We start from the raw sequence: 20,532 nt of genomic DNA, 5'->3' as shown, positions 1-20,532 counted from the left end.
TGCCCCAGGACTCCTCATCAGATGAAATGAGCCTCTCTTGCATCCCAGGTGAGCCTACTTAGGCTCCCATGTTCACACGCAGACACATACCACTCCTACTCCAGGACTCCTCATCAGATGAAACGAGGCTCTCTTGTGTCCTGGGTAGGTCCACATTCACACACATACACCACTCCCAGTTGGGGTGACAAGCCACTCTTGCCACGCTGCCAGCAAGCTCTTCGTTGCTGCACTTGCCACTCGATCGGCCCATTTTTACCACCAGTGAACCACTTTCACTTGTTAGGGGGACACGAGGTTCATAAAAATTGGCAGGCCACTCCTGCCACCCCCAGCCACTCTGGGTTGGATTAGTGGTTGGTCCCTGGTCCCCTATGAGATGGCTTTCCCGCCTCGGGCCTTTTCTCCTTACCGTGGTCCCTGAAGTGCTGGTATCATCCTGCAGCCCCACCTCTGGTTCCGTTGCACTGCCGGGCAGGGCACCAGGACACGGGGAGAGCCAGTCTCCATCCAGGTGAAGCTCCCCCGCGGCACACCTTGGATGCCGGGTCTCCCCCAGCCCCGGGGCCCTAGTCCCGCAGGCAAAGGAGACAGTAAATCTGCCAACTCCAATCCCCATACGGGCTGTGGGATAATTAAGGAATCAGAGAGACCAAGGGGTTGAGGAGTTATTTAATTATTTAGGTGCACTGACCCAAACAGATTAACATCCAAAGGACTGAGCCCCGAACAAAGAGTTAAGCTAACTTTTAAGCATTTTGTGGGGTAGGGGGAGATCTGTTCAGGGGAAGCATATTATGGAAGCAAGAAACAAAGACAGTTATTCAATTGAGACATGCATTACATTATTTCTTACTTTTCAAGGAACAACATGTTTTATGACTAGAGATTATCTGTTTAGTGACCTTGCAGCTGCACAGCTAGAGAAACAGAGTCTTCACAATTCTTGGGAAAAGGAGAGATAAGGTTCACTAGCCTCAGAAAGAAAAACAGGCAGTTAATTTTGAAAGACTCCAGCCCTTTCTCTTCCTCAGGAGGAATTGGGTTTTCTTACATACAACTGAGTTTTTGCTTATACAGTTTTTAATTTCTTTTAATTCCTGTTTCAATGCCACTATACTCAGCCTGGGTGACAAAGCAAGACCCTGTGTGGGGGGAAAAAAAAAAAAGTAATCAAGATCAAGAAACCCTGTAAGGTCTCCCATCCCAGCACTTTGGGAGGCCGAGACAGGCGGATCACCAGGTCAGGAAATCAAGACCATCCTGGCTAACACGGTGAAACCCCGTCTCTACTAAAAAATACAAAAAACTAGCCGGGCGAGGTGACGGGCGCCTGTAGTCCCAGCTACTTGGGAGGCTGAGGCAGGAGAATGGCGTAAACCCGGGAGGCGGAGCTTGCAGTGAGCTGAGATCCGGCCACTGCACTCCAGCCTGGGCGACAGAGTGAGACTCCGTCTCAAAAAAAAAGAAAAAAAGAAACCCCGTAATGAGTCCCAGTTTCCAAGGGACCCATACAGAAGCCTCCATTGCCAGTGGCTGGAGTGGGAGTACTTATGAATGTGTTGATCGCCTTTCCAAAAAGACTGAAGGGTAGATGTGGGCTGAGGGGAACCAAGAATGCCTATGGAGATGTTGGAACAGTTGAGCTCATAAAATTCCCCAGCAAGAAAATGGCTCATCTAGCTAGGTAGGGCATCTAGAAGGATGGGGGAAGCAGATTGCCTGGAGTCAGGTCTGAGCTCTGTAAACGTGAGCTGTGTGACTCATAAAATTGGAATGGTTGAGCTCATAAAATTCCCCAGCAAGAAAATGGCTCCTCTAGCTAGGTAGGGCATCTAGAAGGGTGGGGGAAGCAGATTGCCTGGAGTCAGGTCTGAGCTCTGTAAACAGCTGTGTGACTCTGGCATATTACTTACTCTTCCTGCATCTGTTTCCTCATCTGTAAAATGAGATTAACATTGTTGAGAAGATCAAACATAAATGCATGTAAAGTTCTCGCTGCAGTACCTGGCGCATGGTGAGCTCAATTGACCTTAGCAATTCGTTTTGTCATCACACATTTCCTTCTAAGCATACACATACCTTTCATATAGTATAAATATGAAAAGGTGACAAGTTGGGGGAAAACACATTTCAGCAAAATGTCCCACAGTGTTAAGTAGTTGTTTTAAGGTGATAGAATTGAGTGTAATTTTTTCTTTTCAATATTTCAATTTTAATGTGATTATTTTAATTATATATATTGTAGGGAGGTATAATTAATGTACAATAAAATGCAGAGTGCAGCTTTTCAGTTCAGTGAACTTTAATATTTCTATTTTATCATGTAAGTAATGCACAAAACAAGATAAAGAACATTTCCATCACCCCAGAAAATTCATTCATCCCCATTTCCAGTTAGTTTTTATCCCTACCCAGAACACGATTATATTTTAATTTAAAAATTAATTGGCAACTATTTCTTAAATGGGAACCATTTTGGTATTTTCATTTATTGTAAAAGTGACTTATGCCTGAGGCATTGTAATTCATCTAGCACCAAGAAACATACATATGTATAAGCATTCTACATGGGTGATATAGTTTGGATATTTTTCCCCACCCAAATCTCATAGTTGAATTGTAATCCCCAATGCTGGAGTTGGGGCCTGGTGGGAGGTGTTTGGATCATGGGGGCAGATAGCTCATGAATGGCTTGGGCCATCCCCTTCGTGATAATGAGCTCTCACTCTGAGTTCATGTGAGATCTGGTGGTTTAAAAGTGTGTGGCGCCTCCCCCCAACTCTCTCTGACTCTTGCTTTCACCATCTCATGTGCCTGCCCGCCTTCCACCTTCTGCCATGATTGTAAGCTTCCTGAGGCCTACCTAGAAGCTGAGCGGATGCCAGCACCATGCTTCTTATAAAGCCTGCAGAACTGTGAGCCAATTAAACCTCTTCTTTAAATAAATTACCCAGTCTCAGATATTTCTTTATAGCAATACAAGAATGGCCTAATATAATGAGGTCTTCCTTTACCACTGTTTTGTAAGTTGCCTCTTTCACTCAACAATACCTAATGAACCATTCCCCATTGCCAAAAAATATAAATCTGTAACCAGGGACGGATCCAGGCTATTTAGGGACCTGAAATGTACATAATTGGTCAAGCAGACAGCTGAAAAAAAGAGAGTTATAATAGAAAATACCAGTAACACTACAATGTCACCCCAAACCAGGGGAAGTATGGCAGAGGGAAGCCAGATTGGAAAGCAATTACAAGACAACAGCCCTAATCAATTACTCTTAGAAGAGCTTACTTTTGCAAGTAATAATAATAATAACAACAAAAATGTGACCAATGGCTAGAGCTGCTCTTAGGGTCTTGGAAGGAGCCAGTGTAAGCGAGGGTCCCTGAACTCAGGCTTCTTTTGCTTCGAGGTAAACCCATTTCTGCTTCTATCATCAGTGGCTACATAAAATTATTTACATCGGGGTATAAAATTTTATTTATTCAATTTTTGTTACTTCACACTTTTGCTGTGTCAACCTAAATAACAGAGAAAAGCCCTGACATTTATTTGAGAATACAGCACTGCAGTGGGAAAATTCATGCCATAGTAAACTATGTACATATTCAAGGATGTAAAGGAAGACAAAGGTTTTTAAAGGAAAAATGAAGACAGTTATGTAATTGTTTTGAAGCCAGATTGGAAAGCTATTAAAAGACAACAGCCTGAATCATTTACTCTTAGAAGAACTTACTTATACAAATAATAATAATAACATGTTTGGCTATAAGAATTAATAGCAAGGGTGACAACAGTCTGAGGTTGGGCAGGTAGTTTCTGGGCAGGTGTGCTCACTGAAGTATTTTTTGTGTAAGGTTGTGATGGCCTTTGTGCAAGATTGCAATTTTTGCAGATGATAGTTTTGTCCTGAGGCATACAAAAGCGTGAAAACCCTCTCTTCATGGATTTCCCTAGCTCTATTTGTCGGAGTTTGGGTGTCGTTTTTTTAAAATACAAGCAACTCCATTTTGACTCTGACTGCTTTTATAGCTGTCATCAAAAACACTGTGATCATCATTCATGTGCAGCTATTTGTGCACATCTCTGATTCTTTTCTTGTGAGGAATTCCAAGAAGTAAAATTTCTAAACCAAATAAGCTTTCACTACATGCTGTCAAATTGCTGACCAGAAAGTATGGGTTAGAACACGCCATACCAAGCAGTGAATGAGGATCACTATTCCTTGCCTCATGCAAACACCGTGTGTTCCAGCTATTTGCTTCCTGAGGCAGATCATAAGGATGCAGTCACTCAGCTCTGTTTCATGCTCTGCTGTGAACCCTCAAGGATAGAAAGCTGATGACTCTACTCCCCTGGCTTCCCCATACACCAGTTCTGCAAATGACCTGAATTGTGCCAAGCCGACTCCCCTGTGCAAGGATGTGAAGGTGGAAGGGACACAGGGGCTGTGCTTCTGCTTCTACTGCCAAGCATTGTAGTAGGGACTTGGTTTTCTGCAGTAGCAGAAGTAGAGTCCCAGGATCCATTTCTTACCTTACTATGTGAGGTGCAGAAGGTGAGATATCATTTTACTGGCATAGATGCCCCAGAGCCAACGGGTGTGGCAGTGGCTTCTCGATATCCCAGATTCATGATCATGGCACTGGCTGAAGCATTCTTGGTGGCCCACTTCTAGGGTGGGGCCATTCCTGGAACATCAGCCTAGACCCTCCTCCTCTAATCCTGGAACGATCTTATAGTCACCTAATTCCCTGTGTCAAAACCCACTCTGCTTAAGTTGGCCAGAGTGACTTCTGTTATCTGCAGCTGAACTCTGACTAACAGATGCATGTGACACACATACAAAATGTCACCTCCTTTAAATAATTCTTTTTCTATTAGTAAGATTGACCATCTTTTTAAGTGTCTATCAGTCATGTGTAATTCAGTCTTGGGGAGCTGTCTCTTCTAGTATTTGGAGCTCCTTGTTAAAGGCAGTTGCTTTTCAAAATTGATTCATAAGAAAAACTCTTTGAGTTGGGGATACTAATCGTGCAAAGGTATTATTTTGTTTGGTTTGTTTTCCCTTCAATAGGTCACTTGTCTCTTAAACTTCATGATAAATCCATTTTTAACCGAGAGGGACTTTGTTCATGGTGTTTGTTTGTTTGTTTTGGTGATTTTGTTATTTTTATTTTTAGAGACAGGGTTTTCCTCTGTTGGCTAGGCTGGAGTGCAGTGGTTGGGTCATGGCTCACTGCAGCTGTTAAGGGATAGAGGTCCCGATCCATATCCCAAGAGAAGGTTCTTGGATATCACTCAAGAAAGAATTTGAGGTGAATCCATAAAGCAAGAGCAAGTTTATTAACAAAGTAAGGGAATAAAAGAACGTCTATTCCGTAGCAGCTTGAGCTTCTTGAATGATAATACTTATAGTTATTTCTTGATTACATGCTAAACAAGTGGTGGATTATTCATGAGTTTTCGAGGAAAGGGGTGGGCAGTTCCTGGAACTGAGAGTTCCTCCCCCTTTCAGACCATATAGGGTAACTTCCTGATGTTGCCATGGCATTTATAAATGGTCATGGTGCTGCTGGGAGTGTCTTTTAGCATGCTAATACATTATAATTAGTATATAATGAGCAATGAGGACGACCAGAGGTCACTCTCATCAACATCTTGGTTTTTGTGGGTTTGGGCTCTCTTCTTTACTGCATAGTATTTTATCAGCAAGGTCTTTGTGAACTGTATCTTGTGCCTATCTCCTAGCTCATCCTATGACTAAGAATGCATAACCTCCTGGGAATGCAGCCTAGTAGGTCTGAGACTTATTTTACCCAGCTCTTATTCAAGATGGAGTCACTCTGGTTCAAATGCTTCTGACATATTACGCCCCTCCTTTTTACAAAGGAACCCTTAATCCTAAGGGTTGTAGAAGTATGTAGATCCATCTTCTGCAACTTCTTCAGACTGAATAGGGGTGATGATATTCCTGCCTAACTATTAGGATCTCTTGTATTCAGAGTACAGTGCAGCTCAGTCAGAAAGTGTCAGTATGGCAAGGACCGTTCATAACTCTTGAGTTCTGACAAAAGGTGATATTTGGAAGATTAGTAAGTGTTCAATTTAAGAAAACATTGAGTAAGCTCATGCTACATTTCTATACAAAGAGTACAACAGCAACATATTCCACAACAGTAAAGTAAAATAAGCAAAATTATCCTAAGTAAACTAATTAAGAAGGCTTTCCAGGAACTGGGCAATTGTTGGAACCAAGCTGATATGGGAGTCTCTAGCCAATTCCAATATGTGCCCAGAATTAGAATATTGATCCAGATTTTTACATTACCCATCCCTCTTGTTTCTTCTGAGCTGAAGCCACAGATCACTGATTGGTTCACAGGAATAAGCAGGGTCAGTCTAAATTGCAGGAAAAACTCAAAAACAACTGATGAGACTAGAATTTAATAACAGGTGTACCATCGGTTTTGAAACGTAATTTTTCTGTCTGCAGTCCTCATTTTAATCTAAAACAAATCATAATTACAACAGATTTAGTTTATTATACCTAGCCTGATTATTTGCATAAAGTGCAGCAAGAATGATTATTTTTCACATAGGCTTTCTAAACTGGCTTTGGTGGAACTTGGTTCCATAAAAAGAATCTCAGATAAGACATTTTTAAAGCTGAGGCCAGCCATGGGTTGGTAGCAGATACCTGTGAGTTTGGGTAAATTCCTCTCCTTAAGAGGTTTCAAGATAACCTGGGGCTCTTGGGCCTGTCAGAAAGTGACATTCTTTGGTGAGGAACCCTGTACAGTGACTGTGTAGGCAAGGTATGAGGCTAGTTTTCCCAAGGGGCTTTTGTTGTCTCTATAAGTCAAGTTTGATTCCTTAAAGGAAAGCATCTCATTACAGTCAAAGCCTTGGTAAAATAACCAGTGTCTCCAATTGTGTCCCGTTGCAAAATAAAATGGATTATTATTGTACTTATGCAGATAACTGTATTGCCATAAATTAAGAATATGCAGTTTTCAAATTCTGGAGAAATCAGGTAGAGAGAAGCAAATATACTCCAAATTTTGTTCACAGGGGTATACTTTACTCAATTATCAAAAGTTGTAAATAGCTCAAAATAAAAGGTTTTTTTTTGGCTCTGTAAAAGAACAGCAAAAAGTCTAAAAGATTGGTTCAGACTTCTATTAGTTTAGTTCATGCAATTAATTCCTGCTCTCTTTGATGCTCATGAACATTTCAGCTCTCTAGGAGAGTCCTGAAAGATTTTCTCTATTCTAATGTCACAGTGTCCAAAGTTATCAGAAACCTGCATTCAGGAGCATCTGTCAAAGTCCTATAGCTGATTAAGGGTCACCTTTTAAAGAGGATCAAAACAAGATAACCATTGCCTGTGGATGACAAAAAGTTTTAGGACAGCCGCTATTATAGCCACAATTGGCTAGGAATTGCAGTTACTTCTATGGCATACAACAATTTTGCATAACAATTATAACTATTAATAGCATATACTAAGTCATATCATGATTATAGGAGTTTCCCATAATTTTAGAACATATACCAATAACTTAGTTATACCAATATAGCCCAAGGAAAGCCACTCAACCATTTCATATTTAACCATGCTTCCTATGTGATTTTTATACCAAATAAGCCAAATAAGTCATTTTTGGACTTCAGGAGACCTAATATCTAAAAGATTAATTAGGAGGTCAGAAGAAGACATAATTTATAATTTGATTTTGGAAATTTTGTAAAATATCAAAGGTTTAAACCATTTGATATTATAAAATCAAATCCCAGGTCACCATAAGTCATTAGCCAAAACAATAACTCAAAATTTTTTAAAAGACAAAACCTTTACTCATTAATAGAGGGAAGATTTAGCTTTCCAGACAATCTGTCTCTTTCCTTTCACTTCTTTTGTCTACAGTTTATTCAAAAGGCAGACAAAAATTTTTTTTTTTTTAATATAACATGAAAATCAGCTGGGTGTGGTGGCTCACACATGTAATCCCAGCACTTTGGGAGGCTGAGGCAGGTAGATCATCTCAGGTCAGAAGTTCGAGACCAGCCTGACCAACATAGTGAAACCCCGTCTCTCCTAAAAATACAAAAAAATTAGCCAGGCGTGGTGGCGAGCGCCTGTAATCCCAGCTACTCAGGAGGCCGAGGCAGGAGAATCACTGGAACCCAGGCAGCAGAGGTTGCAGTGAGCCGAGAATGCACCACTGCACTCCAGCCTGGGTGACACAGTGAGACTGTGTCTCAAAAAAAAAAAAAAAAGAAAAGAAAAAAGAAAAAGAAAATCTTGTTTAAGAGAGAAAGCCAGATTTCACCCTTTGCATTAGTGTACTATTGATGTCAAACTCAATTCTTATTAAAACCTGCTGGGCATCGTGGCTCACATCTGTAATCCCAGCACTTTGGGAGGCCGAGGCAGGCGGATCACGAGGTCAGGAGTTCAAGACCAGCCTGATCAACATGGTGAAACCCCATCTCTACTAAAAATACAAAAATTAGCCAGGGGCAGTGGCGCACGCTTATAATCCCAGCTACTCAGGGGGCTGTGCAGGAGAATTGCTTGAACCCAGGAGGCAGAGGTTACGGTGAGCCGAGATTGCACCACTGCACTCCAGCCTGGGTGACAGAGCGAGACTCCATCTCAAACAAAACAAAACAAAAACAAACAAAAAAAACCTTATAGACCAATCAATCAGTTTGACTATAAGGCAAGATTCTCATAAACCTTTTATAACCCTTTACAAATTTTTGTTAAAGAGAAGATCAGTGCTCTAAGAAAAACCTTGTTGTGCTTTTATTCCAATCTTCAATTTACAGAAAAACTGAAGAATACCTGATATGGTTTAGCTGTGTCCCCACCCAAATCTCATCTTGAATTGTAGCTCCCATAATTCCCATGTGTTGTGGGAAGGACCCAGTGGGAGATCATTGAATCATGGGAGTGATTTCCCCCATACTGTTCTCGTGGTAGTGAGTAAGTCCCACAAGATCTGATGGTTTCATGAGGGGTTTCCCTTTCCACTTGACTTTTCATTTGCTCTTTGCCTGCCACCATGTAAGATGTACCTTTTGCCTTCCACCATGATTGTGAGACCTCCCCAGTCGCATGGAACTCTGAGTCCATTAAACCTCTTTTTTTTTTTTTTTTGAAATGGAGCCTTGCTCTATCGCCAGGCTGGAGTGCAGTGGTGCAGTCTTGGCTCACTGCAACCTCCGCCTCCTGGATTCAAACAGTTCTCCTGCCCCAGCCTCCCAAGTAGCTGGTACTACAGGCACACACCACCATACCCAGCTAACTTTTGTGTTTTTAGTAGAGATGGGGTTTCACCATGTTGGCCAGGATGGTCTTGATCTCTTGACCTTATGATCCTCCCGCCTCGGCCTCCCAAAGTGCGGGGATTACAGGCGTGAGCCACCACATCCGGCCCTCTTTTTCTTTATAAATTACCCAGTCTTGGGTATGTCTTTATCAGCAGCATGAGAATGGACTAAAATGATACCCCATTCACTTTAGCCAATATGTTCACACAGAATATTTTTTACAAGATTAATCTTCCACAAACCTTTCACAATTTGCTCAAACTTTCAGCTTTTTCCTATACAACTTAAAACAATGCTTTAATTCTTTAATTTAGGCAAAAAAAAAAAAAAAATCCACATTCCCATGCCTTCTTATAACCTTTTATCAAAAACACATTTTACTTTCCTTACATACCTTGCATGTAAAACTGTTTTTCCAGTAGTCTCAAGTACATGTTATACTGTTAACTCTTAGGAACTTTTTAATTTTTGGCGAAAAACCTGGTAAGTAAGGGTCAGATACAAAAAAGTTCCTCTTCAAAGGTTTGGCTTGTTCAGCATCCTTGTTCTTTGTTCCCTACCTCCAAGGCCAGACTAACTTCCTTATCCTTCGTGCCTCCCTGTCTTGGTTCCGGTAAACAACTTTCCCACCAGTCCTTATCTACAGAGCCCACATCTGATACCCACTCTGTAAATTACCCCTCCCATTGCAATGGCTCTTCCCACTGAAACTGCCCTTCCTGCCAGTGTAACTACATTCCTGCACCTTTCAGGCTAGCCAGTCAGGTTCAGCTTAGATCGTGTGGTCCAACTCTCCAGCCAGTGGAGGCAGGACACAGTAGCAGGGCCAAGCTGCGTTAGGAATAAAAACCCCCTTCCCTCCTTTGTTCCATGTGCTCTCATGGCTACCAGACCTGCGAGCAGCACCCCTTCTGCAAAAGTAACTTTGCTTTGCTGAGAAATCTTTTGTTGAAATGCTTGTTTTCTTTGTGACCCCGAGCTTTACTTCTAACAGTAAGCAGTTTTAATTATGTACTAGGTATGGAGCCTAGGACACTAGACAGAAGTGCATATAGGGTCTGACTTCAGCATAGCTAGGGGACATGGCTAACTCCACCAAATGTCCCAAGGCCTTACCTAGAATCAAAGGCTCCAAAGTAGGTAAGTGAAAATTTTTCAAAAATCAAAGAAGCAGTTTATGACCTTAAAGTGTTTAGCAAACCTAATATCTGACTTGCCTAATTTAGACCAAATGTCTATTTTGTAGGCATTCTTATTTTACCAATAATCTTTAAAACTATCTTTATTTCCCAAAGATTACTTAAGTCACGTGAACTAAGAGGCCTTACATTTTTACTTTTCTGACAACATATTTTATTTAAGTCAATTAATCAGAGCTTTTTCATATAAACATTACACATGCAACACATATAAATACAGAGACAGACAGAAGAAGATCCAGTAGTTGTAAGATTTTTTATTGCCAGTTTCTTAATTGGATTATGGGCTTCTGGGTCCTGTCCCCTCGGTGGCAGAAACTAAGAGAAAGTACTGCCACGTGATTACAAGGTTGAGCTCCCAAGGACATAAAACAAAATGAGAGGGAAACCTCATCCAGTTTTTCTGTTTGTTTGTTTCAGGGACCTCCCACCAGGAGTTAATGTTAGGCCTCTGAGCTCAAGCTAAGCCCAAGCTGCTGCTTTGCTCTCACTTCATTCCGGATTTGGCTTGAAGTCTTCCTCGTGCGAGGTCTAAGCACCCTTTCTTGGAGTCTGATTGGGACCCCTTTCCAGTAATATACTCCTGGTGAACCACGAAAGGACGATATTGAGGAGACCCCTGACCCAAAGGAAATAGACTGCAATACCAATTGGCTGACTTTGGGTTAGTGGTGGGGTACATTTTACCTGGGTAAAGGATGAGATTGCGTTAGAAGCCCAACTTAGGGGAGTTAGAGTCGCTCCTAAGACAGAGAGGGTTGAAGACCCCTCTTAATAAAAGGCAAGGATGCTTGACCAAACTTGGGTTTGAGGCCCAATTTAGGAAGGTTAGAATCCTTCCTAAGATTGAGGGAGTCAGAGATCCCTCTCAGTAAAGTCTCTCTTGGTTAAAAATGGATTTGGCACTATGAGGTATTAACTGCTATTGTCTTTGGGTTAATTTGCCTTGCACTCTTTGCTGATGGATGTGGGTGGCAGGATTAAGCATGTAGAGGATCATGGGACATGGGGAGCTTTTTTCTCCCTAAAGGGGGAAACTTGAGAGCTGATCCCTTCAGGATGACAAGGGGCTGCCTGAATTTTTGAGTCAGTGTTGCTGCAATGAGATGTCAGCTAGAGTCATAGGAAATGGGGAAGGAGTTGCCACAGATGCCCGCCTGTAGGAATCTCAGTCCACCAGCTTCATCCCACCCCCACCACACCGCTTGGCTCAACCTTCTAAATTGTCAGTATGAAGGCACATGTCCCTGATGGAGTCTGTACTGTACCCACATTGTCAGAAAAGGGGCACAGTGTATGATAGGAGATAAGGGACTGCACTTCTGGTATCTGGGCCTCAGTTGGTTTGTTTCAAAATGCAGCAATAGGATTAGGTCACTCTCAGGGGTCCCCAGCGCTAGGTTATAACTGACTGGGTGGCACAGGTTCATGCTGGCCTCCTGCTCTTCACAGAGGTCTCCTGGCTCAGGCTCCTGGATCCAGCAGGTACAGGCTCAGGCCTGCCTATTTCCAAAGTCCACTGCCTGTGCCCTGCCTGTTGGCCCCAGAGCTCTCACAGCCTGAGTTAAGTTTCATTTCTCTGGGTGCTCCTCCCTTGCTGTCCCAGGGCCCAGTCAATAATGTCCTTCTCCCCAACACACCCTTGCTGGGCCTTCCCACCTCTACAGCGGGGCCAGCTGGGGCAGGACAGCAGAGACAATCCTTTTTTGTTGTTTTTAATTTGGATAAAATACACACAAAATTTACCATCTTGATAATTTTTAATGATGCAATTCAGTAGAATTATGTACATATACATTGTGCAACCATTACTGCCATCCATTTCCAGAACTCTTAATCTTGTAAAATTGAAACTCTGTACCCCTTAAACAACAACTTCCCATTCCATGCTCTCCCCAGCCCCTGGCAACCACCATTCTACTTTCTGTCTCCATGGATATATCTGTTGCAGGTACCTCATATCATTGGGATCATACAGCATTTGTCTTTTTGTGACAAACGTATTTCACTTAGCAGAATGTCTTCCAGGTGAATCCTTGCTATAGAATGTGTCAGAATTTCCTTTCTTGTGAAGGCTGAATAATTGTATATATTATATTTTGTTTATTCATTTGTCTATTGATGGATGCTTGAGTTGCTTCCATCTCTTAGCTATTGTGAATAATGCTGCTAAGAACATGGGTGTATAAATATCTCTTCAAGGCTATGCTTTCCATTACTTAGGGCATTTATCCAAAAGTGGGTGTATGGGATTATAGAATTCTATTTTTAATTTTTTGACAAACTGTCATATTGTTTTTCATAGCAGCCGTACCATTTTACATTTCCACCAACAGTGCACAAGGGTTACAATTTCTCCACATCCTTCCCAACACGTGTTGCTTTCAGATTTTTTGGTTGTAGCCATCCTAATGTATGTAAGTTGATTTTGATTTTCATTTCTCTAATGATGAATAATGTTAACCATCTTTTCATATGCTTGTTGGCTGTTTGTATATCTTCTTTGAGAAATATCTATTTGAGTTTTTTTGCCCATTTTTAATTGAGTTTTTTTGTTGTTGTTGAGTTGTAGTTCTGGATATTGACTTCTTATCAGATATATGATTTATAGATATTTTCTCCCATTTTGCAGGTTGCCTTTTCACTCTGTTGATTGTGTCCTTTGATGCACAAAGGCACACTTAAAAAAAATTTAGAGACAGGATCTCACTCTGTTGCCCAGGTTGGAGTGCAGTGTCATGATCATAGCTCACTGCAGCCTAGATTCCTAGGCTCAAGCAATACTCCAATTTCAGCCTCACAAGTAGCTGGGACTGCAGGTATACGTGACAGCACTTGGCTGATTTTTAGAGACTTTTTTAGAGATGAGGGTCTTGCTCTGTTGCCCAGGCTGGTCTGGAACTCCTGGCCTCAAGTGATCGTCTTGTCTTAACCTCCCAAGTAACTGGGATTACAGGTGCCAGCCACCATTCTGAGCCTTAGGCATACTCTTTATCCATACATCTTTTTGTGAAATACTCAGTGTCTACTTGATCTCCGGTTTGGGCCTAGCATTAAGGGAGGCACCAATGAATGACTCCTGACTCATGTTAGTCAGTTTTACATTTCTGTAAAGGAATACCTGAAGCTGGGTAATTTATAAAGAAAAGAGGTTTATTGGGCATGATTCTGTAGGTTTTACAAGCATTGCACCAACATCTGCTCAGCTTCTGGTGAGGCCTCAGGAAGCTTTTATTCATGGCAGAAATTGAAGGGGGAGCAAGTGTGTCATATGGCAAGAGAGGGAGCAGGAGTGAGAGGAGGAAGTGCCAGCCTCCTTTAAACAACCAGCTCTTGCATGAACACACAGAGTGATAATTCATTCATTACCATGGGAAGGGCACCAAGCCACAATGAGGGATTTTCCCCCATGACCCAAGCACTTCCCACCAGGCTCCACCACCACCATTGAAGATCACATTTCAACATGAGATTTGGAGGGGACAAGCATCCAAACCATAGCAGTCCTTGACTTTAGAGAGCTCTGAATCCAGCAGAGGAGAAAGAGAACCACATTGCATTGTGGGAACTTCTGTGGCAGAAGGAATATAGTGGACTCACATTTGAGAGTATAGGTGGGGGTGTAGTTGGTCAAGCGAGACTGGGAATGTGTGATCAGGGAAGTCTTCCTGGAGAATATATCAGCTGGTGAGGTCCTGAAAATTTTCCTGGATCTGGCATGCAAAGGATAAGAGGCCTAAAAGAGCAGGGAATGACTTCTATTTGTCCCCCAGGAGAGAAGCATAGCTGGATATTGGCAGCAATAAGTTTAGGGAGAGGCAGAAGCCAGTTCATGGAGGACTTGCTTATCCTGTGGGCCATACAAGGCTGTTGAGGGGTTTTAAGCAGATGGGTAGGTCAACACCATGATTTTTCCCTGTACCACAGCAGCCAATAGATACGTCTCCATTCAGTGTTTTATATTCCTGATGCTTGGGTTGCTTCCATCTCTTAGCTATTGTGAATAATGCTGCTACGAACAAGGATGTATAAATATCTCTTCAAGACTATGCTTTCAGCCGGGCATGGTGGCTCACACCTGTAATCCCAGTACTTTAGGAGGCCAAGGTGGGTGGATCATGAGGTCAGGGGTTTAAGACCAGCTTGACCAACATGGTGAAACCCCATCTCTACTAAAAACACAAAAATTAGCCGGGCATGGTCACACATGTCTGTAATCCCAGCTACTCAGGAGGCTGAGGCAGGAGAATCGCTTGAACCTGGGGAGGCAGAGGTTGCAGTGAGCAGAGATCGCACCACTGTACTCCAGCCTGGGCGACAGACCGAGACTCTATCTCAAAAAAAAAAAAAAAAAAAAAAAAGACTATGCTTTCAATACTTAGGGTATTTACCCAAAAGTGAGTTTATAGGATTATATGATAATTCTATTTTTAATGTTTTTATAGTCCCAGGAGGGATGCAGAGTCCTTTATTAATGCAGCCTTGTCCAAACCAGATCCTGAATAAAGTCAAAACTCAACCAACAGGTGGAAGTCCAAGAATCTGAGTGGAGACTCACTGAGGCGAAGGGGCCAACCATGGGAAAGGAGAGTGGATGGGGCTCAGGTGGATATTGCACATAATTCTGGGGGCTGCTGGTCCTTCTGAGGTGAGCTACTCTCAGCTTCCACCAAGTACAAACCATGCAACCCCAGATGAGTCATTTGAGCAGTCAGAGCCTGGGATTCCTCCCCCTCTAAAGCGGGGCCCATGGTATCCTTGGGGACTTTTGAAGAGAGTATGTCAGCTGAGCTCTGTCTCATTCCTCAAAATTATTTGACAAATGCTGGTAGCCCATCCACGGAGTCAGAAGCTTTTGAGCTGCTATAAAGCAATGTCCTCCAATGCAATGGCCAAAACTAAAGAAAATCATAATGTTTCTCTGTCACCTGCACCACATTTCAAGTGCTAAACATGGCTACCTTAGTAGACAGTACAGAAAACAAATGTGGCTATGATTGCAGATGGCACTGCTGTGGAGATTTTGGGGAGCCCTAGAGGACCCCCGCACGCTGCTGCAGGGCCCTCAGGGCCTCCATCCCCTCACCTCTCTGGAAGAGCAGCTCTGATATTGTCTTCTGTCAACCCTGTGCTTGGAGAGATTATATTTTCCTTGCCAAAAGGGAAAGTGTGAAGACTGCTGTTTGCTTCAATGGATTTATTTTACATTAGGGGAACAGAGGCGCAGGGAGGGCCAGTGAGCCCTCGATGGTGTCTGTGAAACAGGCATAAACAAGCCTGGGATTCAGGTTCTCCTGGGAGCCGGTCCACTGGCCGCTTTCCACGTTGACTGCCCTTGTTTTGGGATCCCATACCTGCTCTGAGTCTTTCCAGAGAGCACAGCAGACCCCTCCTCCTCATCGTCGCCACAGGAAGATGTCAGGGAGGTCTGGGGGACTCTGTCTCATGGGGCCAACCCCAAATTTCCACTTCCCGCAGCTGTGGCTGTGGGGACTGTGCCCGTGGAGCTCGGTGCCGTGGGCTTCACCTCAGTAGGAATCGCCGTGTCCTCCATAGCAGCCAAGATGACATCTACAGCGGCCATTGCCAACGGGGGCGGAGTTGCCGCGGGCAGTCTGGTGGCTACTCTGCAGTCAGTGGGTGAGTGTTCTGGACAGGATGACCAGAGCCAGGAGATGATCCAGCCCTGAGGCTGAACCCCAGGGAGGCCTCTTCTCTCTCTGCAGGTCTGTGATCTTCTGGTTGGAGGTGGGACCAGGGGTGCAGCCTCAGAGATCTGTGTTCCTGGTGAACCCTACAAAACCCAGGCATGTCCCTCCCCTCTCTGGGCCTTTGGAAGATAAGGAGCCTGCCATTTCTCAGAGGGTCTACCCTGTTACTGGGATTCCCCACCAGCGTTATTGCCTCCTCTCCGGCCACTGGCCTGCAGCAGCCCCTCCCAAAGCAGAAATCCTAGGGTTTTAGGAAGTAGAGGCAGAGAACAGGGTTGGGCTGCCTGGGCCTCAGACCTCCGGAGGGACCCAGGGTCTCTGGCCTCCAACCCCTGTTAGGAGCTGCTACCCCTCCCTGTGCCCTGTGCTCACCCTCTCTTCTCCCACAGAGGCAGCTGGACTCTCCGTGACATCCAAAGTCATCCTGGGCTCTGCTGGGACAGCTCTTGGGGCCTGGCTGGGTTCACCCCTTCCACTCCCCCAGCTGAACACCGCACTGAGGCAGGGAGGTGGCTCTCTTGGTGGAGATGACTCTCCTGGGCCTCTGGATGACAGTCTTCCAAAGGACAAGTCCCCTACTCCCAAAATTCTTCAAGGAAGCATGAAAAATAAAGATGCTGGTGATCTTCTCCTAGTGTCAGTTCTCTGTTCTTGTGGTCAGGATAGGGTACATCTCTGCTGCAGGAGTGCTGAACAGGGAGGGACTCAGGATGAAGGAGCATGGGATGTCTGTGACCAGAGCCAGGTCTGGCCCCAGGCTTTCCACTCATTCTGTGGTCCTGAGCAGGTCATGTCTGCCCTTTGAGCCTCAGTTCGCTGCTCTTCAGATGGAAGAGTCAGGCAGAGTCAGCATCATAGGATGATGTGGCTCTTGGGTCATTGCTTGAGCCATTGACCCTCAATTACGAAGCCCTTTGTCCTCACGCATGACTGATCCCTCCCTTTCCCACCTAGGACTCAGGGTGTGGCTGTATGATTACTTTAGAAGTTCAGCAACGCTGCATTTGCCTGGCCTGTGAGCCTTCTCCACACAGGTAGAGAAGTTTCATTCCTCCAGGGAGCTCTGTCCCTCTCAGCACACAGCCCAAGCTCCTCAGTCCCCAGGTGGACTGAGCAGAGCCCGTGAGGATGGACAACGGGCTGGGGCTCCTGAGAAGCAGGCCAATGCAGAACATCCATTTCCAGAGACCTACTATGTGCCTGGCCCCAGATCAGGTGCCAGCTGTCCTATGCACACTGACCTGGCATCTGCCATCCGGCACCTACCTGGCCGTGAGGATAAGTAAACCACACTTGACTTCTGGAAGGCCTGTTTAGACTCGGCCTCTGACCTCAACGTCAGTCCCACTCTGGGCTATTTGACCTTCACACTTACTTTTCCTTTACAGCTGCATTCCCACAGGACTCTCCCTGGGATGCTGGCTGAGCTGACTCCCACAGCTCCCAACGGGCCTCAAGGCTCCATCCCACGTGATCGCCCTGGCTACAGAGGATCACAGAGGTCCACCTCTGCCCAGGGTGCACAATGCTGGGGAAGCCAGCCCTTAACCGGTGATGTTAAGGGACTTGGGGTAAATTACAGAAATGACCACATTCTCTGCCCTTTCAGCATGGCTGTACAGCTCCTCCCATCAAGAGGTAGGGATTTCTTTCCCCTCCCTTTGAATCTCTTCTGGCCTGGGGAGTTGCTCTGGCCTGGCGGATAGAACACAGTGGAAGTGATGGCGTGCTAATCTTGAACCTAGTCCCTAAGAAACCTTGCAGCCTTCTGCTGTACCTCCTGGACCCCATCACTGCCATGAGAACAAGCCAGGCTGGGCAAGCACACAAAGTTCATTCATTCCAGACAAGACCCCCGACATGGCAGCACGCCCAACCAAGTTCTGCAAAACCGACCTGCAGCTGACTGCAGATGGGTGAGGGCCCCAGCCGAGACCAGAAGAACCACCTGCCTAGATTGCTGATCCACAGAATCAGGAGCTACATAGCTTTTTTAAGCCACTAAATTGTGTGGTCACTTTTTATCCAGCTATAGGTGACTGACAACATAAGACAATGTGTATCATCACTGAAGAGGATCAGGCTATATGGCCTGTAGGACAGAGAAGGAAGTGATTGATTCTAATTGTAGCAACCTGGGAAGACTTCCTGGAGTAAGGGCTGTTTGACCTAAGGCTTATGGAGTTGTAAGTACCAGAAACTTGATCGCAACTTGCTCAGAGTTCAAGGGACTTCATTGCTTTAAGAAATGGAAAGGTCCAAAGGTAAAGTATGCTTCAGGCAGGGTTTGATTCAGCAACACGGATGCCAAAGACCTGTCTTTTCTATTCTTCGTTTCTGAGGCATCGGGTTCATCCTGTGGCTGCCAGCTCTTGTGGTTACAAGACAGCTGTTAGCAAGTTCTGGAAGCTACCTTCTTTATTCATGTCTCCCAGAAAGAACATGTTTTCATGTACTTCCTCCTGAAAAGCAAAGAAACATCTTTCCCAAATACCTCTAGTAAATGTTCATGCTGCAATCTTAAATGGAGTCATTTACTCATTCCTAAAACCCTTTAGTTAGGCCCAAAGGATGGGTGGGGTGTGATGACTGGTTTAAGTCCACCTTGGCTCACCTTTAGAAAGTGCAAGGAGAGCCGATGCCTCTGATACACTCATAGGTCAGGGCAGGGGCTCCTATACCTGCAAGAGGAGGTTTCTGTTTCAAAGAAGAGAGGGGGGTAAGAGACACTGAGTGCCCACACACAGTGTCCTGTACAGACAGCGTGGGCGTTGTTCTCAGGGAAGACAGCGCCTCAAGGATCCTTGGGGGAAACCAAAGCGGGCTCCCACCAGGTTCACTGCTTCTTTCTCTGTCTTGTTATCCTCACCACTCCAGCCATTAAGGAAGAGCACACCGGACCCGAAGGCAAGTGGACAGTAGGTTACTGTCTTTTTATTTTTAACTTTACAATATGGGATTATATTATTTTCTAATGAAAACCAACATTTTATTACATTTTAATTACTTAAGAGATCTTGAAGTAGCTTCGACTCTTAAAAATCTGAATTCCTATAGGTGAGGCTAAAGCCCCCTTGGCTCTGATAAGCATCCTTGCCCCTCGTTACAGCCCCTACTCCCACTCTCAGAAGTAAAGCACTGCTGCAATTTCTTACGTTCCTTTCCAGGGACCCCCCTTTTATACTGTGATAAAAATTCATAAAATTTACCATCTTGACCATTTTTTTAAGTACAGTTCAGCAATGTTAGGTATATATTCACGTTGCTGTGAAACATCTCCAGAATTTTTTCATCTTGCAAAACTGAAACTCTGTTCCCATTAAACAGCTCCGCTCTACCCCTCCCCCTGCCCCTGGTAACCACCATTCTACTTTCTGTCTTTGTGAATTTGACTACTCTAGGTACCACTTATTGGCGGAATTATATAGTATTTGTCGTGTGTGTGTATGTGTGTGTAGAGATGGCTTTTTTTCCTCCATGTTGCCCAAACTGATCTCAAATTCCTGGGCTCAGCTGATCCACCCACCTTGGGCTCCCAAAGTGCTGGGATTACAGGTGCAAGCCACCATGCCTGGCCAAAACTATATAGTATTTGTCTTTTTGTGACTGGCTTATTTCACTTCGTATAATGTTCTCATCCATGATGCAGCATGTGACAGAATCTCCTTCCTCTTTAAGGCTGAACGACATTCCATTGGATGCATCGATCACATTTTGTTGATCCATTCACCCATCAGTGGACACTTGGGCTGCTTCCACCTCTTGGCTTTTGTGCATAGTGCCGCTATGTATGTGGGTATGCAAATATCTCTTTAAGATGCAGTGTCTTAGGCCGTTTGCACTGCTGTGACAAAATACCATAGACTAGGTAGCTTATAAAACAGAAATTTATTTCCCACAGTTCTAGAAGCCGGGAAGTCCAAGATTAAGAGGCGTCAGCCCCCTTGGTGTCTGGTCAGGTCCCTTTCCTGGTTTGTAAATGGTGCTTTCCTGGTTTGTAAATGGTGCTTTCTCTGTGTCCTTATCATGGTAGTGGGCTAAGGCAGCTCTCTGGGGGCCTCTTTTATAAAGGCATGAATCCCATTCATTAGGGCTCTGCTCTCCTGATTTAGTCACCTCCCAAAAGTTTCATCTCCCAGTACCATCACCTTTGGGGTTATGATTTTAACAAATTTGGCGGGGACATAGCATTCAGACCATAGCACCCTGCTTTCAATTCTTTGGGATATATACCCAGAGGTGGGGTTCCTGGACCATATAGTAGTTCTCTTAA

The 20,532-nt window shown here is 44.3% G+C and overlaps 1 protein-coding gene across 1 annotated transcript in view; it reads left to right on the top strand.

Annotated features, from left to right (window-relative positions):
• LOC101007445 overlaps positions 1 to 16,888 on the top strand; it is a 28,729-nt gene extending 11,841 nt beyond the window's left edge. Inside the window, exons 2-3 of the mRNA XM_021940342.2 lie at positions 16,275 to 16,355; positions 16,649 to 16,888. Coding sequence (XP_021796034.2) covers positions 16,275 to 16,355; positions 16,649 to 16,790 — 223 coding nt within the window. The 3' untranslated portion in view covers positions 16,791 to 16,888. The remainder of the gene's footprint in view (positions 1 to 16,274; positions 16,356 to 16,648) is intronic.
• Positions 16,889 to 20,532: the final 3,644 nt, after the last annotated feature.

This window comes from Papio anubis, chromosome 7, assembly GCF_008728515.1.
Source record: "Papio anubis isolate 15944 chromosome 7, Panubis1.0, whole genome shotgun sequence".
Lineage (NCBI taxonomy): Eukaryota > Metazoa > Chordata > Mammalia > Primates > Cercopithecidae > Papio > Papio anubis.
This window is presented reverse-complemented; position numbering and strand designations above follow the sequence as displayed.